Source organism: Elgaria multicarinata, chromosome 19, assembly GCF_023053635.1.
Source record: "Elgaria multicarinata webbii isolate HBS135686 ecotype San Diego chromosome 19, rElgMul1.1.pri, whole genome shotgun sequence".
NCBI classification, from domain to species: Eukaryota; Metazoa; Chordata; class Lepidosauria; order Squamata; family Anguidae; genus Elgaria; species Elgaria multicarinata.
Genome location: NC_086189.1, coordinates 20,175,225 through 20,200,621, shown reverse-complemented (window position 1 = coordinate 20,200,621; position 25,397 = coordinate 20,175,225). Strand labels below are relative to the sequence as shown.

General features: G+C 49.9%; 1 protein-coding gene across 3 annotated transcripts in view; it reads left to right on the top strand.

Annotated features, from left to right (window-relative positions):
* The window catches only part of RXRA (retinoid X receptor alpha), a 111,535-nt gene extending 87,785 nt beyond the window's left edge, over window positions 1-23,750 (top strand). For 2 of the 3 annotated variants that reach the window (XM_063145001.1, XM_063145000.1), the window contains 7 exons: window positions 4,344-4,400; window positions 9,177-9,346; window positions 10,448-10,577; window positions 13,899-14,031; window positions 14,496-14,587; window positions 15,785-15,890; window positions 18,586-23,750. In XM_063145001.1, the coding sequence (XP_063001071.1) occupies window positions 4,344-4,400; window positions 9,177-9,346; window positions 10,448-10,577; window positions 13,899-14,031; window positions 14,496-14,587; window positions 15,785-15,890; window positions 18,586-18,733 (836 nt within the window). In that variant the 3' untranslated portion in view covers window positions 18,734-23,750. The remainder of the gene's footprint in view (window positions 1-4,343; window positions 4,401-9,176; window positions 9,347-10,447; window positions 10,578-13,898; window positions 14,032-14,495; window positions 14,588-15,784; window positions 15,891-18,585) is intronic. The other variant, XM_063145002.1, reaches the window with a different exon arrangement.
* Window positions 23,751-25,397: the final 1,647 nt, after the last annotated feature.

Sequence of the window (25,397 nt, the reverse complement as noted above, 5' to 3'; positions counted from 1 at the left end):
CAGGGATGCTTTAGGGTGGATTCCTGCATTGAGCAGGGGGTTGGACTCCATGGCCTTAGAGGCCCCTTCCAACTCTAGGATTCTAGGATTCTAGGGGTGAGGAGGTGAGTTCAAGGGGGGGGACGTCTGGGTCGAAGAGGAACACTGCCTATATCCGGCCAGGTCCTCTCTAGTCCAACGTCCTGTTCTTTGCAGGGTCCAAGCAGTGCAGTCAGGGTCCGGACAATCCCATCGGTCTGCTTCTTGTGATTTTTTTGGTAATCTCCAGTCTGGTTCTTCTTGAACGTTGAGAATTTCTCCTCTCTTCGGTTCGGTTCATCCCAAACGTTCACGTGACACTGCATAAGCATTTTTCTGCACGTTTCCCCAAATGTGTTTGTTCATTACATTTCTAAACAGCCCAAGGCCAAAGCTCTCTGGGTTTAAACGAAGATTAAATCCCTAAAATGCAAGATCAGAGTGTAAAATAAAACCATTTGCATGCAAAAATTCGAAGCAACTTTGCACAATCAAAAATAGAAAGCCTGGAACCTATAAAGAATCTTATCATACATGCTGAATCATTTTTGCTTAACTTGCAAGCAATTTTCCTAATATAATGTCCTCATTCTTCTCCCATTGAATAAGGCATATTTCTGCACATTCTTCAAAAGCACTTATCTTTTCATGCACACTTTTCAAATGCGCGCATGCTGTGGAACGCATTCCTAGCTCGGAAATATACAGTCTTCGACTGCAGATTGCACATTCAGTCCAGAAGGTGTGAACTGAGCAAGTCCTGATCAGAAATGAATTGGAACAAAATTTCTCCTACATCTCTAAGCTGTGTGCAATGCTAGCGGCCTGCTGCAAAGGTGTGGCTGATCATGTCAAATCCGCCTGCAAACATTGCTGCGTTCGTGGCCCTATTGCAAATCCGGCACTCTGTTATCAGTCCCACGGTGGTGGTAAATGCTTGGGCGGGGCGTCATGAAATCATAAGGCCCATTCATTCATTCCATCAATGGTGGGAGGGTCCCACGGGCAGGCGTTCCACGCAACAGCTGTGCGAGGCCGTCTGTCGAATGCGCCTTGATTTAGGTTTGTGCCGTTGAGCACCAAACAAATTTGCTGATGACAGCCAGCCCGTTCCTTTCTTGAAAATTTGACAGGCACCAACTTTGCTAGAAACATTCAATCCTCTCCTTGCAAGAACATCAAAATGGTCATACTGAATCAGACAAAAGGCTATTCTAGTCCAGCTTTCTGTTCCTACAGTGGCCCATTATCTGCTTGCAGATGGGCGGATGTGAAATGGAAAATGCGGGGAGAGTAAAAGTGGAGTTGGGGAGAGGGATACAGTCAGAGGTCAAGAGGACTAGTAACTTGATATTGAATCCCATACATTAGAGGAGTATCAGGAGAGAAGAGAGAGAAAACATAGTCAAGGCAGAGAGATTTAAAACTGAGCAGCAGAACTGTAATAATGTCTTCCACACGTCAGAAGTGTGCAGCGGTTAGGGAGGTGTGAACATTTTGGCTTTGCTCACAAAACATGCAAGCATGCCATGTTTTCAACTTCAAACGCAAGTGCAATCGCGAGTACATGTCCATCAAAGATCTTCAGAAATTCCCAAACACGTCCTCATCTTGATGGCTAGAAACCTGCTTGGTTGTTGTTGTTTAAATTTTTAAAAATTAAAATGAAATAAAGGTCCTGGGGATGCTAAATCCTGGGCCCCGCGGGTTGTGCTGAATGGCAGAGTAACATGCATCTCAGAAGGGTGCCCAACGGGGTGGAATGAACGCAACGTTCATCACCACATGAGACCTGAATGACTTTGCCCTCTGGCTCTGAAACATCCCGGAGTCTGTGGGTTCTTGCAAATCAATTGCACGGTTTATATAGCAGCCGTCTTTCCAGCGCCCCATGCTTGACATTTATCCCATAATGACTTGGCCGGATTGGTAGTCTGGGAAGAAATCAAAGCCTCAGCTGGTGGTCCCGCTGCGTGACCCTCTGCCATGGCTGCTCCCCGGCTTTTCTCAAGGGAGTCACACACAGGTACAGGGAAACCCTGGGCAGCCCCCGGCAGGCTCTGGTTTGGAAGGCCGCCGCTCTAGGAACCAAGATGGCGGAGTTGGGAGAGGGAGGGCAAGACCTGGACGAGATTCGCAGGGCGAAACTGGAGTCGGTGTGCCAGAGAGCTCCGTTCTGTGCCACAAAGACTGGGTTTCTCTAGCCTGCATTATTTAGGCAAATTAAAAACCGGGGTGGGGGGGAGGAGAGATGTCCTCTTTTACAGAGGACCCTCCTCCGCTTGAAGGCTTCCTTTATTTGAAGGGTTGCCCAGTCCAGTTCCCAGTTTAAAGATAAACGGTGGTGGCATGGAAGAGAGAAAGGCATTGTGAGGACCAGAAAGACTCTTCTGGACTCTTCTCTTACGCCCTTTCTTAGAAAATGATTACACAACAACAACAACAACAACAAGTTTATTTCAGTCAATAGACCATTCCAGCAAGATACATACGAAAGGACTGAGCAGATATATATAACTATTAAAAAGACAAGCAATCATAGAGGATCTGATAGAAATGGCCAAGTTCAAAAACTTGGCCACTTGCTCACTGATTGACTTGTCTGAGCTCTGAAGTAATAGGGACATTAGGAATTCAGTTGGGTGACCAGGAAAAGACTGTAAAATGGGGTTCAGAAGATTATTCCTAGCCCCTTGATAAAATCTACAGAACAGTAGCACATGTGATGCAGTTTCCACCTCGATATTTTTACAGGGACAGCATCTGTTGGGGAGTGGGATTTTTTTGTATCTGCCTTCTAAAAGTTTAGAGGGGAGGATGTTAAGTCTGGCTAGTGAGAATGCTCCCCTGTATTTGGGAATTGTTTGCGACATCCCTCTGCTAGAATGCGGCATTAGCGGAACAGAGTGTCCGTAGAAGCTACTCTTTCATCAGACAGCTCACAGAGGACTAGAAAGTTATTTCAGTTTCAAAATCCACCAACAGCTGAGAGTCTTGGCATGGGTTTTATTCAGCATTTTGTTCTGGTTGCACTTCTTCTCATTACTGTTAATGTGCACACTTGCACAATACTTAACGCGCATGTGTGGAAGTGTGCCTTGGTGCTAATGGACACTTGCGTTGACGCTCATTGGTTAATATGAATGAGTGCAAAACTCCCCCTAAAGTGAACAACCGGCCCATGCCTTGTGCAAGTCTGTGTAACTTGGGAAAAGGCACTGGTCCTTGGCAGAATCTTCAGGTCGGAGCCCTAAAAGTCTGAGCTCATTGGAATCTGTTTGGATTTCTCCGACTCCGCTCCCTCCAGCCTGGTTTTGATTTGAGTGAACAAGGTGTAGCGTTGCTTTCCTGTTCCCCGGGTGACTTCTTATTTCAGGCATTCCGATTAAGTCCTTGAACTGGGGGGAGCCAAAACCTTTGATGGAGCAGGGGGAGGGGATGACCTCATGGCAATGGAACAGCCAGAGCCCTCCACCTTGGCCAGGGCCCATCCACTGCCCTCCTTCTTCCCAGCGCAAGAAGATGCCCGTCCCGTCCCTGGCATATTCAGGGGACCACATGTCCTGCTTGGTAGAGGACAGTCATAAGGTGTCCTCTAGTTGAAAGGTTGTCCAAGCTAAATCCAATTTAAAAATGAAGAACAATTGAGAGCGAAGAGGAGACTTCCTGAGGTTGCCTCTTGGCCACGAGGGCTGCAAACTGCAAACTGAGCACCACAAGTCAGGTGCTCACCGTCTTCCCCACTAGAGCGAGATGTATTGAGTTTTGTTGTAAATCATGCCATCTTTCTCCCATCGATGCAGACCAGTTAGCCTGTGCAAATTGCACGAGGACAAACATTTATTTATTTATTTATTACATTTTTATACTGCCCAATAGCCGAAGCTCTCCGGGCAGTTCACAAAACATCCTGTCTTGTCCTGTTTCTCAGTGAGGCACGTATTCTTTTTTTAGCCACCCTGGAGTGTTTGGAAAACAGGTTGTCTGATATAAACAGCTGCCCATCACAAACAGGGACGGGTTGAACCAGAAGGAAAATAATGCAGGCTTGTAAATGGCCACTCGCCTATGCTGAGTTGAGAAATGACTCCAGGTGAGCAAGGTAGGGAAGGAACGTTATGTAGATTGGGTGAAAATCACCACACCCCCAACCCTGTTGTCCTGGAGCATATCATTTTTTTTGGGCTGTTTGCTCAAACGTGCGCCGTGTTATGCTTACGGTGCTATCAAAATTATTAATCATAATTTTAATAATCCTAGTACTAAAACAGTAGTGACATTTTCCTACAGCAATGTTTCATTTCAAAATTTTTACTCTATTACAGGGATGGAGCACCATCCATCCCGGCCCACAAGACTCCCTGGAAGGCAGGAAGAACAAGGTACTCCCATTTCAATATTACTAGACCAGCTGTTAAGCAGCAACACATGTTTATATATCTAGAGATGTAATGGCTGTCCAAATTTAAATTGTTGGGGGAACAACAGCCCTCCCTGCCTAGGCCGTGCCCTGGAATATTCAGGCAAGTCTTCCTCCCTGGTTTCATGGAGACCAGCTTTCCTAAAGCACCTTCTTTTTCTCCTCCCCTTCGTCCTATCCATTTTTGGAAGCCCACCCGGTTCACTTTAGAGGCAGTACCCTAATGAAAAGGAAATATATATTCTGAGTTCGGGATGCATGAGCATTTTGTTTGCACGTGCAAAAGCACCCCTCGTTTGCAACCTCTGAACGTGAGCACAAGCAACGTGTCCTCTGGAAATAGCTGAAAATTCTTGAAAGTTTGCTCCCGTTCTAAAATTTCAGAGGAAAAGCTGTTCGAAATGGCACTTTTTTAAAAAAGTGTCATTTCACACTTTAGTCTATGGGGACACCCAAATGTGTTTGCAATTTCCCCATTCAATCGCCTTCAGTTTGCAGTTTTTTCTGGCTGCAAATTGAACCATGATTGCAGAAATCAGACAGACGAGCTTCAAGTTGATGTGTGGAGAAACTGGATGAATGCAAACACCACTTTGTCTACCCAGCCCTATTTGGGGTAAACTTCCCTAGTACATGGGGGTCATGAATCCACCAGGGGTGACCCCACTTTCCATAGAGTGTCTGAAATGTGAGTGTTTGATGAAGACTAGGAATGAGGAAAAACGGCGGGGTGGTTAGGAACCATTCCGTTGAGAAGGCAGGGCCACCCGTCCCGTTTTGGAGGAAGGGGTGTCCTCTTTGTCGCCTTTACATTCCTCACAGCCATTAATGAACAAAGAGAAACATCAAAGCAATGCTTTTACTGTGTCCCTCATACAATACCTTTCCACCCCATCACCTGGTGGGAGTTCTACACCATTGGACTTTAAACCACACACCTCTAGCTACTACATCCCTCTGCGTAGGGGGTCGCATAGGTCGCTTGGGCCCTGCGCGGGAGATCTTTGCTACACTTCACACTCTGTGCCCCTTCCTTTGCTGAGGCAGATCAAAATGGATTGTGCAAAATGTAATTTTTAAATGTGCAAATTTGCATGACTTACTCAGGCTGGAGATTGATTGTGGCTCAGAACCTGCATTATTTCAGTGCGCGGTGTAGTTTTACCGTTGCTTCTGGACCCGAATTTAGTTTCTGAGAAGCTCTTGGAGGCTGTATAGCAGGGGTGCACAGGGCCAAAGGTAAATGGAGGTCAGGCTGAAAAATGCCAGAAAGACGAGAAGCTTGATGTGGGATTTCAAGTCTATACTTGCGCATTGCTTTCCCAATGTGCCGGCGGCCATTTGAGTGTGAATAAGCTGGCTCTCCCACCATGTTTGATCCATGTGAGCATGTGCATTTGGTAACATGGAAGGGTAAAACAAATGCAAATGAAGAAAAGCAAAGGAGGCAAACTGGAATTCTGGGATTAATATTAGCCATTCTCTGAATCAAATATAATTCTGGAGCAATGGGATGTGGGACACAGCAGACCCACAGAAGGTTAAGGCAGCAGAACGGGGCAATCCGCCCATCCCAAAGCGGAATTTATTTATTTATTATATGCATTTATGTACCACCTTTGCCTGCTAGAAAGTCCTCAAGGCAGTGTACAAGGAGGGATGCAGGAGAATTTCGTTTCCCCTTGCAGAACACTTCAGTGTGTCCCGTTGGACACTCTGAACAGGAGTACACAGCACTTTCGTCTCGTTCCCGATTCCCAGATTAATTTTGGCAAATTTGCTCAATAGACTGAATCAGAGCCTCTTTAATCTATGGAGGAAATTTGAACAAATGAGGAGATCTGCATAAACTCGGGGAGATTTCTACGAATCTCCCGTTTGATCACCACTCCATTTGCGCAACTGCCCATCTGCACAAGGCGAATAGCAGGACCATGTCTGGAGAGTCTGATACCTGCCCCTCTCTATGTACAATGTTTTAAAAACAAGGAGACTGTAAGACCATAAAAACAGGAACATTAAAACTGGTACAAAGATGAATTGCATACGTGTATACGGATATACGACAGAGTGTCTTTTTGAACATTGCTTTGCCATTCTGCCAGGGAAAGAATTCCATATGCTCACATAGCACTGGGTACATTTTGGTGGGTCTGGAGATATATATATATATATATATATATATATATATATATATATATGTCCTTCTCCTTCTTTTTGATCTTCTTCCTATCTGCAAACCCTCCCGTCCCCATTTCTGCACATTTCTGAAGCCATGCGGCAGCCCTAACAGCCGCCCCGCAACGATTCCCCTCCAGCTTGAAGCTGTGACTTCCCCGAGCCGAAAGCAGCCTGAGCGACGTTGTTCGCAGCTGCCGTGTCCAACTTGACAGGAAATGCCTTTTGGGTCAGTAGCCCGGCGTGGGATTCTGAGCTCATTACCCAGCCAGGGAAGCCGCAGCTGTGATTCAGGAGGGCCCCTTCTGATGGGCACCCAGGGCCGAGCGCATGGGATGGCGGCGCGCCCCTCTCCTCCGTGGCACGTGCTGCGTGCATGCGTGCGCCTCCGTATGTCCCCTTGCTTGCTCAAGGCTTTTGGGAGAAGAGCATTTTCGGGATTGTTGCAGAACGTCAGCAATGGTCAGGGGTTTGACTTATATTCATTTATTCTTATTTATTACATTTATATACGGCCCCATAGCCAAACTTCTCTGGGCGGTTTACAACAGTTAAAAACAGTGAACATTAAAAACAAATATACAAAATTTAAAACCTTCAAAAGCATAACGACGACCATAACAAGGGAGGGCTTGTGCAACCTCAAGATTTAGGTGCCAGGTACAGCCTGCCAGAGTCTAGGGTGACCATATTTTGGAAACCAAAAAGGAGGACAACATGGCCGCCCCATGGGGTGTGTGTGCCCACCAACATGTCCAGCCCCCAAGGGGGCGTGCCCACCAGCATGTCCAGCCCCCAAGGGGGCGTGCCCACCCAAACATGGCCTTGGTCACAGGTCTGATTTCCCAGCACACAATTAAGACAAACCTGTTCTACATAACATCTTAATGTTAAAATCACTGGAATAAAGTGTAAGTGAGACATTCAATAAAGCCCTTTTTGCCCTCACGGCCTTTCACCTCATGACACACAGGCTGAGCATAATGGGGCTATGGCGGGCCTCCAGGTGGGGAGGGCTGGGCTGGGCTGGAGCCCCGTCCTTAAACGTTTTCCTTAGCCAGGGCAAGAGGCAGAGGCCGACCCGCTGCTCACTCAGGAGTCAAGCAGTCTCCACTTTCCGGTCGTCTTTCTCATGAGTGCAAATGCACAGGGATAATTGGCAAAGACCCGGCACTTATTTAGACATTGCTTAATTAAATTACTTAATACATTAGCACACCCACACGTTAATTCAGGCAGCAGCTTTCTAGTTCTACTGTCTCATGCTGACTTGTGCTTGGGAAACATCTCTTAATTCCTGCTGGTTTTATTGCCAGTTTTATTGTTTTAATTGCTGTTTTATTGTGATCATGGTTTTATTGCTTTCAATATATTTTTTCCTATTTCATTGCTTTTAATATCTAATGTATTTTAATGTTGTATGCTGCCTTTTGAGAGTCTCTGCCCTGAAAGGTGGCCAAGAAATGTTTTAAATAAACAAATAAATAAATAATTCCCCCACCCTCACCAAATTTAGGAGGGTGGGTGGATGAAGGTGAAGCATTGGGAATACCTTTGCTGCCAGGCCAGTGAAGAGGAAGGAGCACGAAAGAAAACTGGAATCCTTTCATACCTGTACTGTCACCAGTCCTTTCTATGCCAAGGCTACGGTCTTGTGTTATAGAGTCATAGAATAGTAGAGTTGGAAGGGGCCTATAAGGCCATCAAGTCCAACCCCCCACTCAGTGCAGGAATCATGTTTTATTAACTCTGGGAGGAGTTAACCAGAGACTAGGGATGTACGGATTTGTGAAATCCATTCCATCTGTGTTTCATGGATGGTCAGGTGTCTTTCATTCCATTGTCCGCTCATTGACTGAATCAGACTTTTTAAAACCAGAATTTCATTTGATTCGTGCACAAGTGGAAATGAGTGCAAACCCCCCTCCGAAAAGTGTGTGTGGGGAATTCAACAGGTCAGCGGAATCCACATGTCTCAGAAAAAGGTGCTCCACAGTGGAATCCACCAATCAGATCCATAGAAATCCAAACTCATTTGGTTGCATTGTTGATTTCTCTGACATTCCCACCCCTTTGTGGAGGCCTGATAACATCTGGAATAACTCATTTCTCTGATGCTCTCCCTCCCCCCTTCCCCACAGGCAGTGTTCAGTGGATGAATGTGCTGCCCTGTGTTAGGCTGCAGGTGCAGGGCCAATCCCAATCTGCCACAGTCCCAATCTGCCTGGCCTGCTGCCTTCACTAAGCCTCTGAATAAGCTGGGACTGGTTTGTCATCCACCATTCGGATACAGTTTAACAATACTTGAAAAGCTATCAATATATTGCCCTTGCTCTATTCTGGTTTTATTTTATTTTATTTATAAATCAACAGAAATTGACTGTGTAACTGAATAAACTGACGGAATAACTACCCCGGCTCCCTCTCATGTCACCGTCCGCATTTACGCTCCTCTCTCTTGTTCCCTGCCCAGCTGGAGAGTCACCAAGTCCCCCTTCAACCCACGTTGGGCGCCTCCAACTCACCCCTCTCCCCTTTCTCCCTCTGTTGGTGTTTCCAGCTGTGCAAGAGGAGCGGCAGCGAGGCAAAGACCGCAATGAGAACGAGGTGGAGTCCACGAGCAACGCCAACGAGGAGATGCCCGTGGAGAAGATCCTAGAAGCTGAACTCGCCGTGGAGCCAAAGACGGAGACGTACATCGAAGCGAACATGGGCCTCACCCCTAACTCGGTAAGGAGACTATCCTGGCCCCATTTTCAATTGGCCACCAGGCAAGATGGCTTGTAATCTTTTTTTGGGGGGGGGGCAAGTGGATAGGGGCCAAATCCGGACCCTTCCAGGTTCCCCAGATGGCCACGCCCACTTCTCCCAACCACGGATTGTCCCATGGCTTCATGGTACTTTATTCGCCCATCTACATGCTCAGCACCAGACTCACAGATATACTCACACTCACACGGAGGAAAAGAAAGCAGGTGCGGTGCAGCGGAGCAAAGGCTTCTTCTACACCTACGCTTTGCCAAGGCCCAGGCGTTGCCCTGTTTGATTGGAGCACTCCCTGCTCTTTGTGTGCCCCTTTAAATCATCCGCTTGCTTCCAGGAAGTTAATGCCATGTTAGTGTAAATGGATTCTGCACACTGTCTCGACTGGTAAAAGACTGATGTTACAGCACTGGAAGGATAAACCTCACCCAATGCAGAGTTCCCGTGAGCTGCGAGCCAGGCCTTGGGCCCATGGCTCCGGACTCCTTCGGCGGAGTGCCCTGCTGCAAAGCCATGGTTTTGGTCCCCCCCACACCCACCACTTGGTCGTGTTTCAAAGCGGAAGCCTCTCCCCCCTCTCCTCTTCCTCCTGCCTTACGTGGCCGTGGGCTTAGCGAAGGACAGGGATTGGGTGAACGTCCACGGCAGCAGCGCCCCCTGCAGGAGGGATGCGGGAGGGGAGCGTTCCTCAAATGCTGCCAGTCGCTCCGCCAATATCCCTGCTTCCTCGACTTGGAGATCACGCAACATCTTCTCTGGCCAGTGCTGGCACGTTGGACCGCCTTCCAGGGCTTTTCTTATGAACAGGGGCACCTTCCACTTTATCAGTCTAAGCCAGGTGAATTGCAGGTTTGTTTCGACAAGGCCTCAACCTTCCCCAAAAGAAAGATGCTTCAGTACTTGGTTAAAATCTGGACTTCCAAACCCCCTGCATCATCCCCTGTCACATAGCGAGGGGATGTTTTCTAACCTCTCCTCTGTGCTCGAAATCGGGTGGGCCTCGAACGCGGTCCCCCAACCTTTCTGGGCCGGCTGTTTTCACTCCCCTGCCTTCTCTTTTCTTTGCAGCCCAACGACCCGGTTACCAACATCTGCCAAGCGGCAGACAAGCAACTCTTCACGCTGGTGGAGTGGGCGAAAAGGATCCCCCACTTCTCAGAACTGCCGCTGGATGACCAGGTCATCTTGCTCCGGGCCGGTGAGTAGAGTGCACGGCGGAGGAGACAGGGCAGTGCTTCCTTGGGGGGCCACGTTAGGCCAGACAGCCCGTTGGGGGTTTGGCGAGAGCATTCCATCCATCACTTCCAATCCCTGTCGTCGGAGGGAAAGCCCTGACTTGACATGGCTACCTCTGAGTTGGGTTTCCCAGTGTCTTCCTCAGAAGGGGCCTCAGCCAACTCCCCCCCCCCCAAAAGTCTTTTAACCAGTGGCTTCGTGCATTACCGCCCAGAGAGCTCCGGCTATTGGGCGGTATAGAAATGTAATAAATAAATAAATAAATAAATAAATGATTGAGCACGGAGAGCAACCTGTGGAGAGCAGTTGCACATGAACTACTGAGGCATCAAACGTAGCACAGAGTGGCAGCTGGATTCATGCAAGTGTCTCCGTCGTGGTGACACTGAATCTGAACTCGCAGCTTGAGGGGGCAATTGCAGCGTCGCTGGACTGGGGGCATTTGGGGCAGGGGCAAGGGCTCCCGTCTCATTCAATGTTGCGCAAGCGTCTGTAGTGCAGCGGGGAAGAGCATGAGCTGGGAACTTTGTGAGTTGCACATTCCCTGGCCTTGACTCTGAGGAAAAGCTCCCAGGCCTCCAGTATAACCCCCCCCACACACACACACGGTCTCAGGAAGAAACGCTCCACGACGTAGGCCGTTTCCCACACCTGCCGGTCCCTTCGCTTCCTTCATGCCTCTCTCCCACCCTGCCGTGATGTCTGCATTGACACACGAAGCAACCCCGAGGTGGGATTTCCTCACAGTTCTTTCTGTGCAGTGTTCACTCAAGGCACTCCACTGCATGTCAGGACATCGCTGCACATCCACCACGGTGACACAATCTTGAGCTCGTGAGACGATCCCGTTCACAGCGCGCCTCTCTAGTCCAGTGTTCTGGTCAGTGGCCCAGCGGGTGCCTCCGCGAAGCCCCCAAGTAGGACACGAGAGCCACGTCAACCGCTGGGGGGATGGTGGCCATTTGCGAAACCCCCAGAAGACTGGCTTGGGGCCCTTGGGGCGGGCTTTTTTGCAGCCCGGATGTAATGAACCTGAGGTTTTGCAGCCCGGAGGTAATGAACTTGAAGCACTATCAAAACACTCGAAAGCGTCATGGCACGATTTGAAAGGGGCTGCAGGGCATCAGCCACAGCCATCTCTGGAATGACCCAAGTGGATCGCCAGGCCTGGTCCCTGGCAGGAAGCAGAAGGATGTTGCGTTTCACGTTTCGAATGCTCAAAGCCCTTCCGTAGCCACGATTCCATAGCCAAGTAAAGAGAAGCCAGGTTTCTCTGGTCGCCAAAGCTTAGGAGAGATGCCTGAATGCTTTATTGAGTCTTAAAGCCCAGGGAGATGTTGGCGGGGGCATGCCGGAACAGCAGGAGCAGCTTGTCTTGGCAGCAGCGCCCAGAGCCGGAGGGCGGCTGTGCTGGAAACGTCATTGCGAATGGCTTGGCATTCCTCCTCCTCCGTTGGACCTCTTGCGAGACACGCCCCTGGCCCAGGGGGATCTTGGAAGAGCGGCAAGCCAAGGTTGGGTTGACCTGGAAGATCCAACCTGGACCAGGACTGCTTTCTCCAGGATGCATTTGCCTCCCAGCCTTCCACGGGAAGGTGGCAGAATTCCCGAGCGCCTGTTTCCCTTCGCTGGCATCTCTCGCTTGTTCTTTCCTGCGTTACCAAATGTTTACAGAAGCTTCTGCCGGGTTCTTCTCTGCCAGTGGCTGGAGGAATGCGTCATCAGTTGGGCTGGGAACCCACCAGTGGCTGCATGCATGTAGCCAGCATGGCTGGAGCAACAAAATGCGACCAGCTTATAAATTGCGACGTGGCCATTTCTTAAGAGGCCACCTGGACGTGGCCATCTCAAATTGCCCCCAAAGTCCTGGATCCTGTGCAACAGAAGACATTTTCTTTATTAATGGTATTATTTCAGTTTTTTAGTTTAATGTTTATTATGCAGGATCAAATACGTGTTACTCAAGCAAATATAGCATTGCATCCAAATATTAACAGGAGAACTACAGAGCGACCTAATATGTACCTACATTAGACACGGGGATCTATAGGTTCCCACTTAATCCGCTTCCCAAACGTTCCCTACAAATACTCCTCTCCATTTCTTTTACAGCATTGTATCTATTCCCAATGGAACACCCTAATAAACATTGATTGAAATATAATCATAAAAACCCATTCATACATCGACATAAAAAGTCATACGAAGTTCTGTTAATAGTTATTACGAATCATGAATGAGAGCCAGCGTGGTGCAGTGGTTAGAGTGTTGGACTGGGTGGCTTGGGCCAGTCATTGACTCCTGACCTAACCTACCTCACAGGGTTATTGTAAAGATAAAACAGAGGAGGAGGAGGAGGATCATGAAAGCCATCTTGGGTTGCTTGCTCCCACACTAGAGGCATCCAAGAGGCAGCTGGACAACCCTCTGTCAGGGATGCTTTAGGGTGGATTCCTGCATTGAGCAGGGGGTTGGACTCGATGGCCTTGTAGGCCCCTTCCAACTCTGCTATTCTTTGATTCTATGATTGTATGTTTCCAAGCCCTCCCGCTGAAGTGCGAGGCAATAAAGAGGCCTGCCAAGTAATCCACAATGCTTTATTCAGCAAATAAGCATCTCTTTGCACCTCAAGAGAGCTTAAACCCTTAGGAACTTTGCTCTAGGCTAACTCTTGGCTAAACTAAGTGAGATGATTGTCCTTTCAACGAAAGGGAAAGCCTTTTCCCTGAGCCCCCTTTAACTTCAAGGAGGATTCCTCTGAAGAAGCCTTTGGCAAGAAGCGAGCCAATCGCCTCTTGACTTCTTTTAGCTCCGCCTGTTCGAGTCTGTGGCAAACTCTAGGATCAGCCAACTCTGATGTCCTTTTCCTCTCTGAAGATTGATTATTTCCCACAGACTGTGAGTTGTTAACGTTTTCACTGATAAGATCAGGCGAAAGTTCATCCCCAGCTGGTGAAGAGCCTGGGAGAATCACCTCCCGCATTTCCTGTGTCGGTCGGTACGTTTCTGGCCCTGTCTCTTCTGTTTCAGAATCTGATTCCAATGGATAGCCTGACACTCCCTCCCCCCCCCCACCCTAAGGTCCCTTTTCCCTTTGGCTCCGGCCACCATTGGAACATGGCCCCCTGAGAACTTCTCCAGAATGGAATTTGGCCCTCAGGATGAAAGAGTTCGACATGGCTGGGTTAATGAGTTCAGGATACGACGATGACTCTCTTGCAGGGTTTGGCTAGATTTCACAATGGCCCCCTCCCTTCCTCCCTCCCTGTTTTATTTTCTCCAGGGTGGAACGAATTGTTGATCGCCTCTTTCTCTCACCGCTCCATAGCCGTGAAAGACGGAATCCTCCTCGCCACAGGTCTCCACGTCCACCGGAACAGCGCGCACAGCGCCGGGGTCGGCGCCATCTTTGACAGGTGGGGAGGAAATGGGGAGGGAGGTGGGACCTGGCTTGGGGGCACTGCACACCTTTGGAAGTCTCACCTTTGGAAGGGGGTGGGGCAAAAAGAAAGCAGGATTTGCTTTGATTCCTTCGCGTGCGCCCCCATCTCCCCCTTGCTCATCCGGACCCATTGGACATATCTGAAAGCCCCCCCCCCCCACCTTTCACACAAACACGGTATTGCAATCTAGGCTTGTGAAGAATATTGCCACGTTGTTAAAAAAGGAAGCACCATTTCTAGTCCTCATGGTTCCAGGAATGCCGCTGAAACAGGTCAGAGCAACCAGGCAGAGGGAATTAAAACGGGAGAAGGCTGGTTGAGCGAACACATCTTGGGTTGAAATGCCGACATTCCCCCAGTTTCTGGCTGCTGGAAATATTTAACATCTTTAACCACGTGCTCAGCATCTTCCTTTGTTGTTCGTTACGCCCGTGCAGAGTATTGACGGAACTCGTGTCGAAAATGAGAGACATGCAGATGGACAAGACGGAGCTGGGCTGCTTGCGAGCCATCGTGCTCTTCAACCCTGGTACGTGGGGCAGGAGGGGCCGCCATCGTCCATGGTGGTGGAGGCCCTCAGGTGGAGGCCCTCTTCCTATGGGGCACAGGAGACCTCCCTCTCTTTGCCCTCTTCCTCCCAGCTACGTGAGGGGGAGGGTGGGGACCCCAGAGAAGACCTCATCTCTGCCTTTTAGCCCTTTTGCCTTCTGGGCCCCCCACGAGCTCCCCTGGAACGGAAGCCGGCCCGTGGGCTGAGGGAGGCTCTGCACCTGTGCCCTACACAGCTGGGATAAGCGGCCCTTTCAGACAGCCTGGTCCCAAGCCCCACTGGGCTTTATAGGGCACAACTTTGAATTCTGCCTGGAAATGGACCAGTAGCCAGCGAAGCTGTCGTAATGCCGCAGCCACGGGGCTCCTTGTAAGCGGCCCGTCCACAGCCTGGGTGCAGCATTCTGGGCCAGCTGCTGCTTCCAAACAGTCTCCAAGGGCAGCAAAGCAGTTCCTGGGCAGAGGAGAACCACACGTGAGGCAAATCAAAGCACCCTCCCCCAATCTGAATTTATTCAGAGTAATTGGATGTGTCAGGTTATGAAACCCTCTTGAGTGGAGCCGTGCCATGGGGAATGTGCCTTTTGCATTATTTAATCCTGCCAAGAATATTCAATTTTTCTTTCCACGTCCCATGTATGGGCTTTCACCTCAAGTGCCAACGTGTGCCCCCCCCAAAACAGGCAACAAATGGGGGGTGATGGTTGCTCCCCAAAGCCCCCCGTTGTCACGGGCATGAGACGGGCCCGGTCTCATGGCTTCCTCTTTTAAAAATCTCTCTCTTCCTTTAAAACGTTCAAGCCGCTAGTCCTTGAGAGACCTTAAAGCAAGGTTGTCGAATCTCTTTCAGTCCGGCTGGAATTCCATCTTGGAGAAGCTCCCAGGGGCCCTATTACCATGGTGGGTGGAACCAAGGGCCAAAAGGGCCGAGGGCCAAAAATGCCAGAGGAGACTAGCTAAAACCTCGTACTGCTAGTAACTAAGTGTTAGGAGAGGCATTGCAGCCTTTCACAACGAGGGGAAATGGTGCAAACTTTGGGAAACGGCTGAATGGTCGCGGATAAGGACCTGTAAAAGGGGGCGTGGCCATTTGTGGAACCCCCAGGGGCCAGATCTGGACCCCAGGCAGGCCGGGCTTCGAGGAACTCCAGCGTCAAGAGCGTTTCTTCCCTTCCAGACTCAAAAGGGCTGTCCAATCCTGCCGAGGTAGAGGCTCTGCGCGAGAAGGTGTACGCGTCCCTCGAGGCCTACTGCAAACACAAATACCCCGACCAGCCTGGGAGGTGAGTCTCTGGGTTCAGGTCAGGTGGACACCACAAGGAAGGTGCAAGGGAGATGTGGAAACCCGCTCTGTCAAGCTTCATCTCCTTTAAGTCATGGGTGCCAAACATTCCTGTGGGGTCATCTGGACGGCAAAGCCTTCCCTGGTTGACAATCCCACCACCACCGATGAAGCCACAATCGGTTTGAAGAGATCTTGGGGGGTCATGTAGTCCACCCCATGATCATGCATCCCTGACTGATGGCCACCTGGCCTCCTCTTAAATACCTCCAGCAAAGGAGAACCTGCCACTTCCCAAGACAACCTCTTCCCCTGTTAGGAAGTTCCTCCTAATCTTTAGCCGAAATCCCCTGCAATTCCACCCATCGGTTCTAGTCCCGCCCTCGGGAGCAACAGAGAACACGCCTGCTCCATCTTCTCAGAGATGGCCGTTAGGATATTTGAAGACCCCTCTCAGGTCTCTCCTTCATCTTCTCTTCTCCAGGCTAAACACACCCAGCTCTTTCAACTCTCCTCCTTTGATTGGTTCTTTGGGATTGCCGGAGCAGCTTTTGGGCAACCCTGCACTTAAATTTTACACTGCTCTTCTTCTAAACAGGCAGAGAACCGCAAAACTGGAGCTCTTCTGGGTGGCCACCAAATTCATCAGATGTTTTGCCTGAGGGAACGACTCTCCAAGTCAAAACCCTGCTAGGGCCAAAACCTCAGGTCAAGCTAAGGAAATGTCATGAATCTTTCGGAACCGTTTTTGCCTTCCTGGGCTGGCGGGGCCTGCTGAGAAATCCTCCCTCCCAATTTATTCCCAAATGTCGACATTTCAGTGGAAGCCCCATAACACAACATGAACACACACACACAGGGCAGCTTTTGGACAAGGCGCCCACTGTGTGTGTGTGTGTGTGTGTGTGTTTATGTGGGCCTGTTGGCTTTTGGTTTCCAAAGTTTACACATGCTATCAATTACCCTTGTCATGTTCCACTTTGCATGATGTGTTTCTGTATTAGTACCGATTCTAATTGAAGGCCTTTGATGTACTTGATTATGGGGACGCTGGTTTCTTTCTGGATGTTATTTTGGGGTTGGGGTCCCCCTCTTTACCTCTACTGAAGGGCTGAGTAGACTTCAGACTTGTGGAATGTTATTTTTTTTAACTAGAACTTCAAGATCCACTAACCCACTCCTTGAGTAGTATCCGATGTTAATCCTCCTTAGAGTAGACCTATTGAAATTAATGGGACTTGGACTAGTCCCATTCATTTCAATGGGTCTACTAACATTGGATACTACGCCTGATGACCCCCATTTACCTAGTAACACCTGAGGTGGGCGGGATTTATTTTGTTGATGATGTGGAGTCAGAAATCCTTGTTGATCTGCTGCAAAACATGCAGAGATCTACTGGTAGATCAAGACCCACCTTCTGTGATCTCCTTGCTCTACAGAAAAGAATCCCGTCAAACGCGCAGAGGGCTTGACTTCCTGTGCCAGATTAGTTCTTTTTGCGTTGTTTTTTTAGGCAATGAACCCCCCTTCTTTGGCACATTTTGTTCCCTTGGAACAAGATTAGTGGGACCGTCCAACACAGCAGTGCCAGAACTTGGGGGAGAGGAGACACTTTCCCAGCGGCCCGTTCATTTTAACCAGGAGCTGATCCAGCGATCGCATCTCATGGGTGACTGGCTGGCCCAGCGCTCGTCCGCCTTGGTGCCCTGGAGAACGCCCCTCCCTCCACGTAGCCAGGCCAGAGGGGGAAAGTCCCCAGCGAGAGCCGCCCCGGCTCAGCTCCTCCATCCACCCGGCCATAAACTTAACTGTTCCTCCACCGCTCTGCTCCCAGTTGTCTTCCACACTGGTTCTTTCACAGTTAACATGGTTCTGAACTCCCGTCATCTGGTTTTGTTTAAAAGTGAAACTTTCTGGATTGGCGGCAGGGCGGGTGTGAGGGGAGCAGGAAGAGAATGGCAGGGCCTGATTTGTATTTTCCTGGCCTTCCTCCCACTTGACTTGCCAACTCAGCACTTGGGAAAAAGAAATCCGAGCGAGGACACAGGCCCCCTCCCTCGCCCGGCCCCGAGTGGTCGGTTTGATTCCAGGTCTCTAAGGCCCGTTGCACAGTGCACACAGTTTGCATGCAGCGGCAATGCGCATGCATAAATGAGGTCCCCTAACATATTCATTGTTGTTGTTTTTTTAGGGGGGGGGATATATTAGTTACACAAAAGAGCTGCAGGATGTGAATGCGGAAAGGGAGAGAGGGCTCCCCCCCCCAAATATCCTTGTCTTGCAAGAGTAGAAAAGCATTTCCAGCTTGCTGCACTTTTCAGTCACAAGTGGGTTATTTCAAAGTCGTTCTTCAAAACAAGAGGGTATTTGGCAATTCCTGCTCAGAGTTCTTCTTTCCCCTAAATGGCTTTTCCATGATTCTGCAGAGAGGCTGATCCGTTCTGGCTTAGCGGCCGCCTTCCGCGTTTCCACGGTGTGAGTTTTGATCGTATTTCGTGCAATTCCCCGTAATCCCTTCCGCTCGACCCTCAGCTAGGCTGCGCGGCTTCACCCGTCGCCGTGGTCTTGCCTCAGCAGGTCCCAAGGGTCGCGCCAGGCACCTGGAGGCTGGCTTCACGGCCCTCCCCCTGTTTCAGGAGGGCCCTCCTCCCCGGGCTGCCCTTGGACTCTAAGCGCCCTGTTTCCCTTTCTAGGTTCGCCAAGCTTCTGCTTCGCCTCCCGGCCCTGCGGTCCATCGGCCTGAAATGCCTGGAGCACCTCTTCTTCTTCAAGCTAATAGGGGACACGCCCATCGACACCTTCTTGATGGAGATGCTAGAAGCGCCTCACCAAATGACTTAGGGCGCAGCCTCTGGCGAGACTCGCACCCCCGTCTTTTCCCTGCCGCCACCACGACACCTCCTACCCCGCTGCCGCTGCCTCGTCCACCTCGGCGCAAAAAGACGCGCCCTCTGCGCTGCTCCCCGTGACGCCACCCGATGAAACGGCGGACTCGGCCGGCTTGCTGCTTTCACCGTCTCCGTGCATCTGAGGATCAGTGTTCCAAATGCGCAAAGGGGCCGGCCGCCTGCTGACGGGCACATGGGCGCCTCTCTCCCGGCCCAGGCAGATTTCGAAACAGCCCACTCCTCTGCCCCATGTCTGTGGCTTTGGTTGTCCTCCCGACACACACACACACACACACACACACACACACACACCCCTGGGGTACATTAGGGTGGATTTCATTTATTTGCGTCACTGCAGACAGTTGAGACTTTGGGCAGAATGGAAGGGATGCCATTTCTCCACCGCCCCCAGCTCAGAAAGAAAGAAGGCGGCCGGGTTGGGGTGGAAGGAACCGATCTTCAACGTCTCCTGGAACTTAGCGAGATTCTTCTAGAGCCATATTTAAATTAAGAGCAAGGGATTGTGGGAGACAGGGTGTGGTGGGTTCGTATGCAGCAGGTGAGAATTCCACGTGGGCATGAAGGACGTCTCTTCCCTCCTTTCCATTTCTGGTGTCCAAAGATGACCTTCTCTCGGTATCACAATGAGCCCATCCATGCTTTAAACCTGCGACAGTCAAGGCTGCAGGTCCACCTTCGCTTGCGTCATACCCACAATGCACAGCACCTTTGCTGTCCCATGCATACCGGTTGCCTGGGACGGCAATATGGGGGAGAGGCCCGTCATTCCATCTAGCTGAACACCGTTGAAAAGAGTACATTGGATGACCTGGACTTCCAGTCTGATCCAGCAAACTCTTGCCATGGTGATGCTCTCTTCCGCCCCAAACATAAGTCACCCCCTTTTTTGGGGTGTGTGTGCGTCTTCTTCTTCTTCTTTTAAATGGATGCAGCTATGGTAACTCAGGCCTTCAGCCACCTCTGACCTATTCACCAGAAACCCATGTCAGCAAACACCTCTTTTTGCAGCCCCAGCCAGCCAGGCAGAGAAAATCAGCAGGGTGATTGAGTAAAAAAGGAAAAGTAAGTTTCTAGTCCCTCAGGGTTTTGACTGCTGCTTGCTCAAAAACACGCCTTGGGGGGGGGTGTCTCTCTCGGTTGGAGTGTTCCTCTTTTCACAGGTGTTTCCTAAGCCAAGTTGTTGTTTTCTTTTTTTCTTAAAACAAGCAAACAGAATAAATGGTGAAGGAGCTAGTTGATTTGGTCAAAGAAAGTGACTATTCTTAGTAGGCTGGGTCAAGGCCAAGAGTGAGGTGATGGTGGTTGGCCTCAACCCAGGAGGTTCCCCAGGACGTCTGTTTGCTGGTTGTGTGTGTGGACGCCTTGCTCGTTCTATAAATATCATGCCCCCCCCCCTTCTGCCACCGTAGGTCCTGCCATCCATTGCAGCTGGCTCTTTAAATGGAGGCCTTGTGAGTTCACGGTGTTCCGCGTTGGTTTTCTGCTGCTGTCTTTTCTCCCCTCATTCCCTGCTCTCCAGCTCTGCCTTTCCACCCCTTTTCCAGGAGCAAACCTTCCGCACCTCCTTAAGATCTCAGGAGGCGGCTTCTTCCCTGCCTCCCCTCCCCACACGCGGAGGCTCCAAGTGGCCCCTTGCCAGAAGCGAGGGAGGGAAATCTGGCTTGGTTTTGTCACCGTCTTGCACACTGCTGAAAATGTTGCCCTGGAAATTGGGGAAGGGCTGCTTTGCCAAGAAAATGAGGCAAACGCACTTTGCAGGGGGTGCTAACGGGGGCAGGGGGGAGAGAGGCCTTTCTGAGGACGCAGCTCCCTTGCTCCGTGTTGCGGTCCACGTGAGCCCCCAAGGGCACCCTTGAGCCCCCATCCCAGGATTCGCAGCTCCAGGTTTGGCAGATTTGAAGACTCTGACAGGGGAGCATTTTTTTTAAAAAATTAGGATTTTGACGTCCTCAGCACCGAACTCCCATTTAAGATTTTTAGATGGGTTCAGGGTTTGGGCTTTGCCAGAGCGGCATTTGCTCCCTCCAGCCCGTCAGTTGGGCCGTGGCCGTTTGCCAGCCCCAGTTAGCGTTCTCCTGTCCTAACTGCCTGTGCTGACGAACGGGACGTGCCACTGAATGCACCCTTGGAGACGGTTCCCATTAAAAGCAAGCGCTGTGCAGGTGGGGCCATGCCCAATCCACCACGTTTCCTGCCCGGAAGCTTGCTTCAGTGGGCGGACCTCCTTTCCTGGTTCGGGGCAGGCGCGTGTAGATTTTGAACGGCAGGCGCCGGAACCCCCCTTCCCCCGCGGTCAGGCAAACGTCATCGCCAAAGACTTGTGGACTTTGCACCCCTGGCCATGGCAGCCTTAAAGCAAAGGACCTTTGTCTCCTTCATTTCCATTTTCTTCCATGTCGTTGGGCTCTTTATTTTGTGTGTGTTCTTCTTCCATTAAAATGGCGCCATATGGATGCCCAACCTCTCTCTTTCTCTCTCTTCCTCCCTTTCTCTCTCTTTCTCTCTTTCACGCCCTGTCTCTCATCTCCTTCCCAGGATGCTTTGGTGGTCTGTCTCCTCCTGCTGCACAGTCAGTCGCATTTTCACCACGTATTGGGGCCCCCTGAGTCACCTGTAGGGGCTCTTTAACCCTTGCAATTAAGACACTTCTTTGAAGAGGTACAGGTTGGGCGCGTGTTCTTCAAAGGGGGACAAACATGCAGCGAAAGGGAATGACAGAACGCCTTCAAGAGCCGGTTGTGGTTGTAGCTGTTGTGGCTGTGAATGAATCAGGTGTCATCAGTGGCTTCCCTTGTGGAGACGAATGCTGCAGTTTGTGCTCACAGCTGCCACGCCTGGGGTGTGTGTGAGGTTTGACTTGTATAGAGGCCTGAAGAGGCAGACGCTTCATGTGCCCATCATCAGAGCAGCTCAGGCTTCCCCAATCCGGTGGCCTCTACCTGTGCTGGACTACAACTCCCATTATCCCTAGTCAGCACTGCTGGGAGGTGTAGCCCAACCCATGTGGGGATCCTGAGCTTGGGGTGGCTGGAGGAGCTCGTGCCCCCTGGACTCTCCAGTGGAGAGGACAATTCCAAGAGGTGAAAGAAGCCGTTCCGTCAAGCGGGGCGATATCCCCAGGGCCCCATTGCAAGTGATGCTGTTGCAGGAGACGGTGTGAACCGCTCCTTTCTGGAGCACGTGGAAATCGAGACGTATGAGAGTTTCATTGTCGCTCACAAAACGTGGCCGCGCACCCTGCCCAAAGCTCCAGACGGGAGCGCATGTTCACCAAAACTATCAGTCAATGGCTGAACACACGCTTGCTTCAATCTTGTTCCCGATTCCCAGTTCGATTCGCGCACATTTCCAAATTCGTGCATTTTCCCCTTGAAGAGCCTGGATCGGCTCTGCTTTAGTCGATGAAGGAAATTTGCACAAATTTGGGGAGGTTTGCACAAATCTCCTGCTCACTTGCTGCTCGGTTTGTGCGAGTTTTCCAAAGCAATTGCAGAGACGAACGGGAACCGGGCAGAGAGAATGTTCAAAGGATCCCGGAGATCTCCAATATTGCTCGTTTGCCCATCCCTAGACTGGAGAAAATGCAAAGGTGCCTAAAAGCTCAGCATTGTGAGCCATGCAGGGATGATATGACGCTGCTTAATTCAGCCCTTTCCCGTCCTGTACCGACTGGACCCCGTCTTTTTGCCTTTGGAGTGCCGCCCTTGTTAGCCTGGCCTTACTTTGGTGTAGCAGGATGGCGCAAGTTCGGGTCCGCTCCCCCTGCTGCTGCTTGGGCGACATACCCCAAAATGCCCCGCGATCCGGCGTGTCTTGATGGACTGGCGACATCCCTGTCTGGAACAAGATTGCATGACACATTTTAAGTTGAGACATGTGTGTGTGTATACATGTATGTAGTGTAGATATATACGCTGTATAAAATATCTTCATTCACATATACATATATTATACCCACTTTTAGTGTTATTTTTGCATTCTCCATTCTTCTTGTTTATTTTATTTTAATTCTCTTGTTCCTTGTTCTTCTTCATATTTTTATTTGCTTTATGAAAGCAAGTACTTTACATTGGAACCTCCTGATCCGCCCCAGAACCCTTGCTGGTGAGTTGGGGGTCACCAAAACTGGATCTTTGTAAGCCTAGAAGTGGGGGAAATGTTGCATCTATTTTAAGATGCTTTTGTGGGGGGGGGGGGGCTTAGCGGGGGGGGGGGAGGAACAGCAGCTGGATTGAACAATAGCTTTAGCAAATTCCCAACACATAGGAATATGGATGCCTTCACTATGGAGTGCATAGCTTAAAAAAAAAGATTTTTAAAAAGTTAGAAAGCATTACAAAAAAAAATTAAAATAAAATTTTAAAAAGAGAGAAGGTAAGCAAAATATCTAAAACGTCAATAAAGTTAAATATCTATTTTTGTACAAATGTAATTTTATCCCTTACATAGTCTTAGATAATTTGAGGTTTGGTTTTTTTGTTGTTGTTGTGGGGGGGGGGGGCGGGAAAATGCTTTTACAGAATTTGTTCAAAATCTCTCATTGATATGTTCAATGTTTGTATTGTGTTGAAATATCTTCATTCGAAATCTCTCAAGAAAACATTTTCTTTTGAATGAGTGGATTTTTATTTCCTCCCAACCAAGTTACTTTTGGAAACACACACACACACACTCACACACACACACACACACACACAGAGCCTTTTGTTGCATCCCCTCCAACCCCTCTCCCCCCCCCCGCGCCCCCCCTCCCACGCCCTCCGCCCTGCAGTATTATCCTGCAGGTCTACTCTACTGTGAAATCACTACCGTGTATTATTGTTCACTAAAAAAAAAAAAGTAAATGGGGGGGGAATCAAATTTCTGCTGGAAATGCCAGTATTTTGAAGAAATGTATTAGAATTGTTTTAAAAAAGTAAAAGAAAATATATGAGCATTTTAAAATATAATACAGTTCTATTTCTCTTTTATTCTTCGATGGGTACTCTGTGTTTTCTTCATTCACGTGGGTTTTCCTTCTGGTTCCTTGCTGCTGCGGCTCCATTTCAATTACATTTTCCTCTGGAAGCACAAGGCCGGCAGGCATTACTGAACTTGCAGTATGATTTGTGGACTCCCCCCAAATGCCTTCTGCAGCATGCATACATTCGGGGTGGGCGGGCGCGGGGGGAATGTGTATGAAATAAATGCACAGCTCTGAAAAATGAACAAAAAACTTGCTTTAACCAATGGGGAGAGAATGGATACATTTCAAAAGTGCGCAAAATTGATGCTGTCCTTTCAAATAATACACACAAAAATATACACAGATTTTCGTGGGGTGGGGGGAAGCAACAAATAAATAAGTCTTACAACTTCCAGTATTCCCCAGACTCCCCAGTGTCTGAATTCCCCTCATCCTCACTTAGCTAGACTCTCATTGGTTGACTCTCATTGCACTGGGGAGTAAAGATGAAAGCCCCCCCCCCTGGGTCTAGCATATCTGATAAGGATCCTGCCCCCCACCCCCCCAGCTTGTAATTAACTAAAGCAAAACCAGATATGAAGCAGCAGGCTATGCTGAAAAGGTAACAATGTTGGCACCAGGCGGGCCTCCTCGGGGAGATCATTCCATAATTGGGGGGCCACCACGGAGAAGGCCCTCTCCCTTGTTGCCATCCTCCGAGCTTCCCTCGGAGCAGGCACCTGGAGGAGAACCTTGGATGTTGAAAGGCGTGTTCTGCAAGACATGAGAGTTCCACTCACCTGTGGTCCCACTATGCAGCCTAGCTCACCCTATCCCGCGGGGGGGTCTCCTGACTGGAGGGGCTGCCAATAGTATGCATTTATAGAACCTCGGCTTCTCAAGACCCTTGATTCTAGGAGGGTGTGTTAAAACGCTGGCTTTGGTTGGCAACCCAGTGAGTGTAATGAGCTTTGGGAGGAGGAAAACAACACAGGGATTAATGACTGCATTGGGAGTTCCTGGCGAAACAGCCTGGCGACCTGCTTCACAGCTCGACGGGGTGAAATGTGAGCACACCTCTGAAGAAATGCCTCCCGGGTCTGCCCTCGGCGGCAGCCGCTCGCTCCTGAGTGGGTCTCCTCGTGCTTCCAGCGTGCGGCTGCTGGGACGGCATGTTATTTTAATTCCATCTCGTCTTCTGGTGTCAAATGTTTGTGCTTCCCAAGCAAGAACGTTGCAACACCGGTGGCCTCAGGCCAGGGCCAAAGCCCGTGTTTTGCAAACTGGAGCAGGGAGGAGTTTTGCTTCTGATGCGTGACGAGGGGACCGTTTCTGCGGGGAGAGAAAAGCCATACGGCCACCTCACCGCTCACAGCCCGAATCCACAGTCCTGCTTAATGACACTTTTGTTGATATTGCCACCAGGGGTGGACGAATTGACCTATGATCATCAAACACAGTGTTACAGAGGCCTTTTTGAGTGTTCAAAAAATCATCTCCATAACTTTCCAGAACCTCAGGCCTGGAGGAGGGCAAATCCGTCTGGCCAACTGTTCCCCTGCTGCTTCCCTTCTCGCTGCCATGGTCCCCATCTGCTCTTGCTGCTCCTCCTCTTCCTCATCACGGCTCCCACTTGCTTCCTTGACAGGCC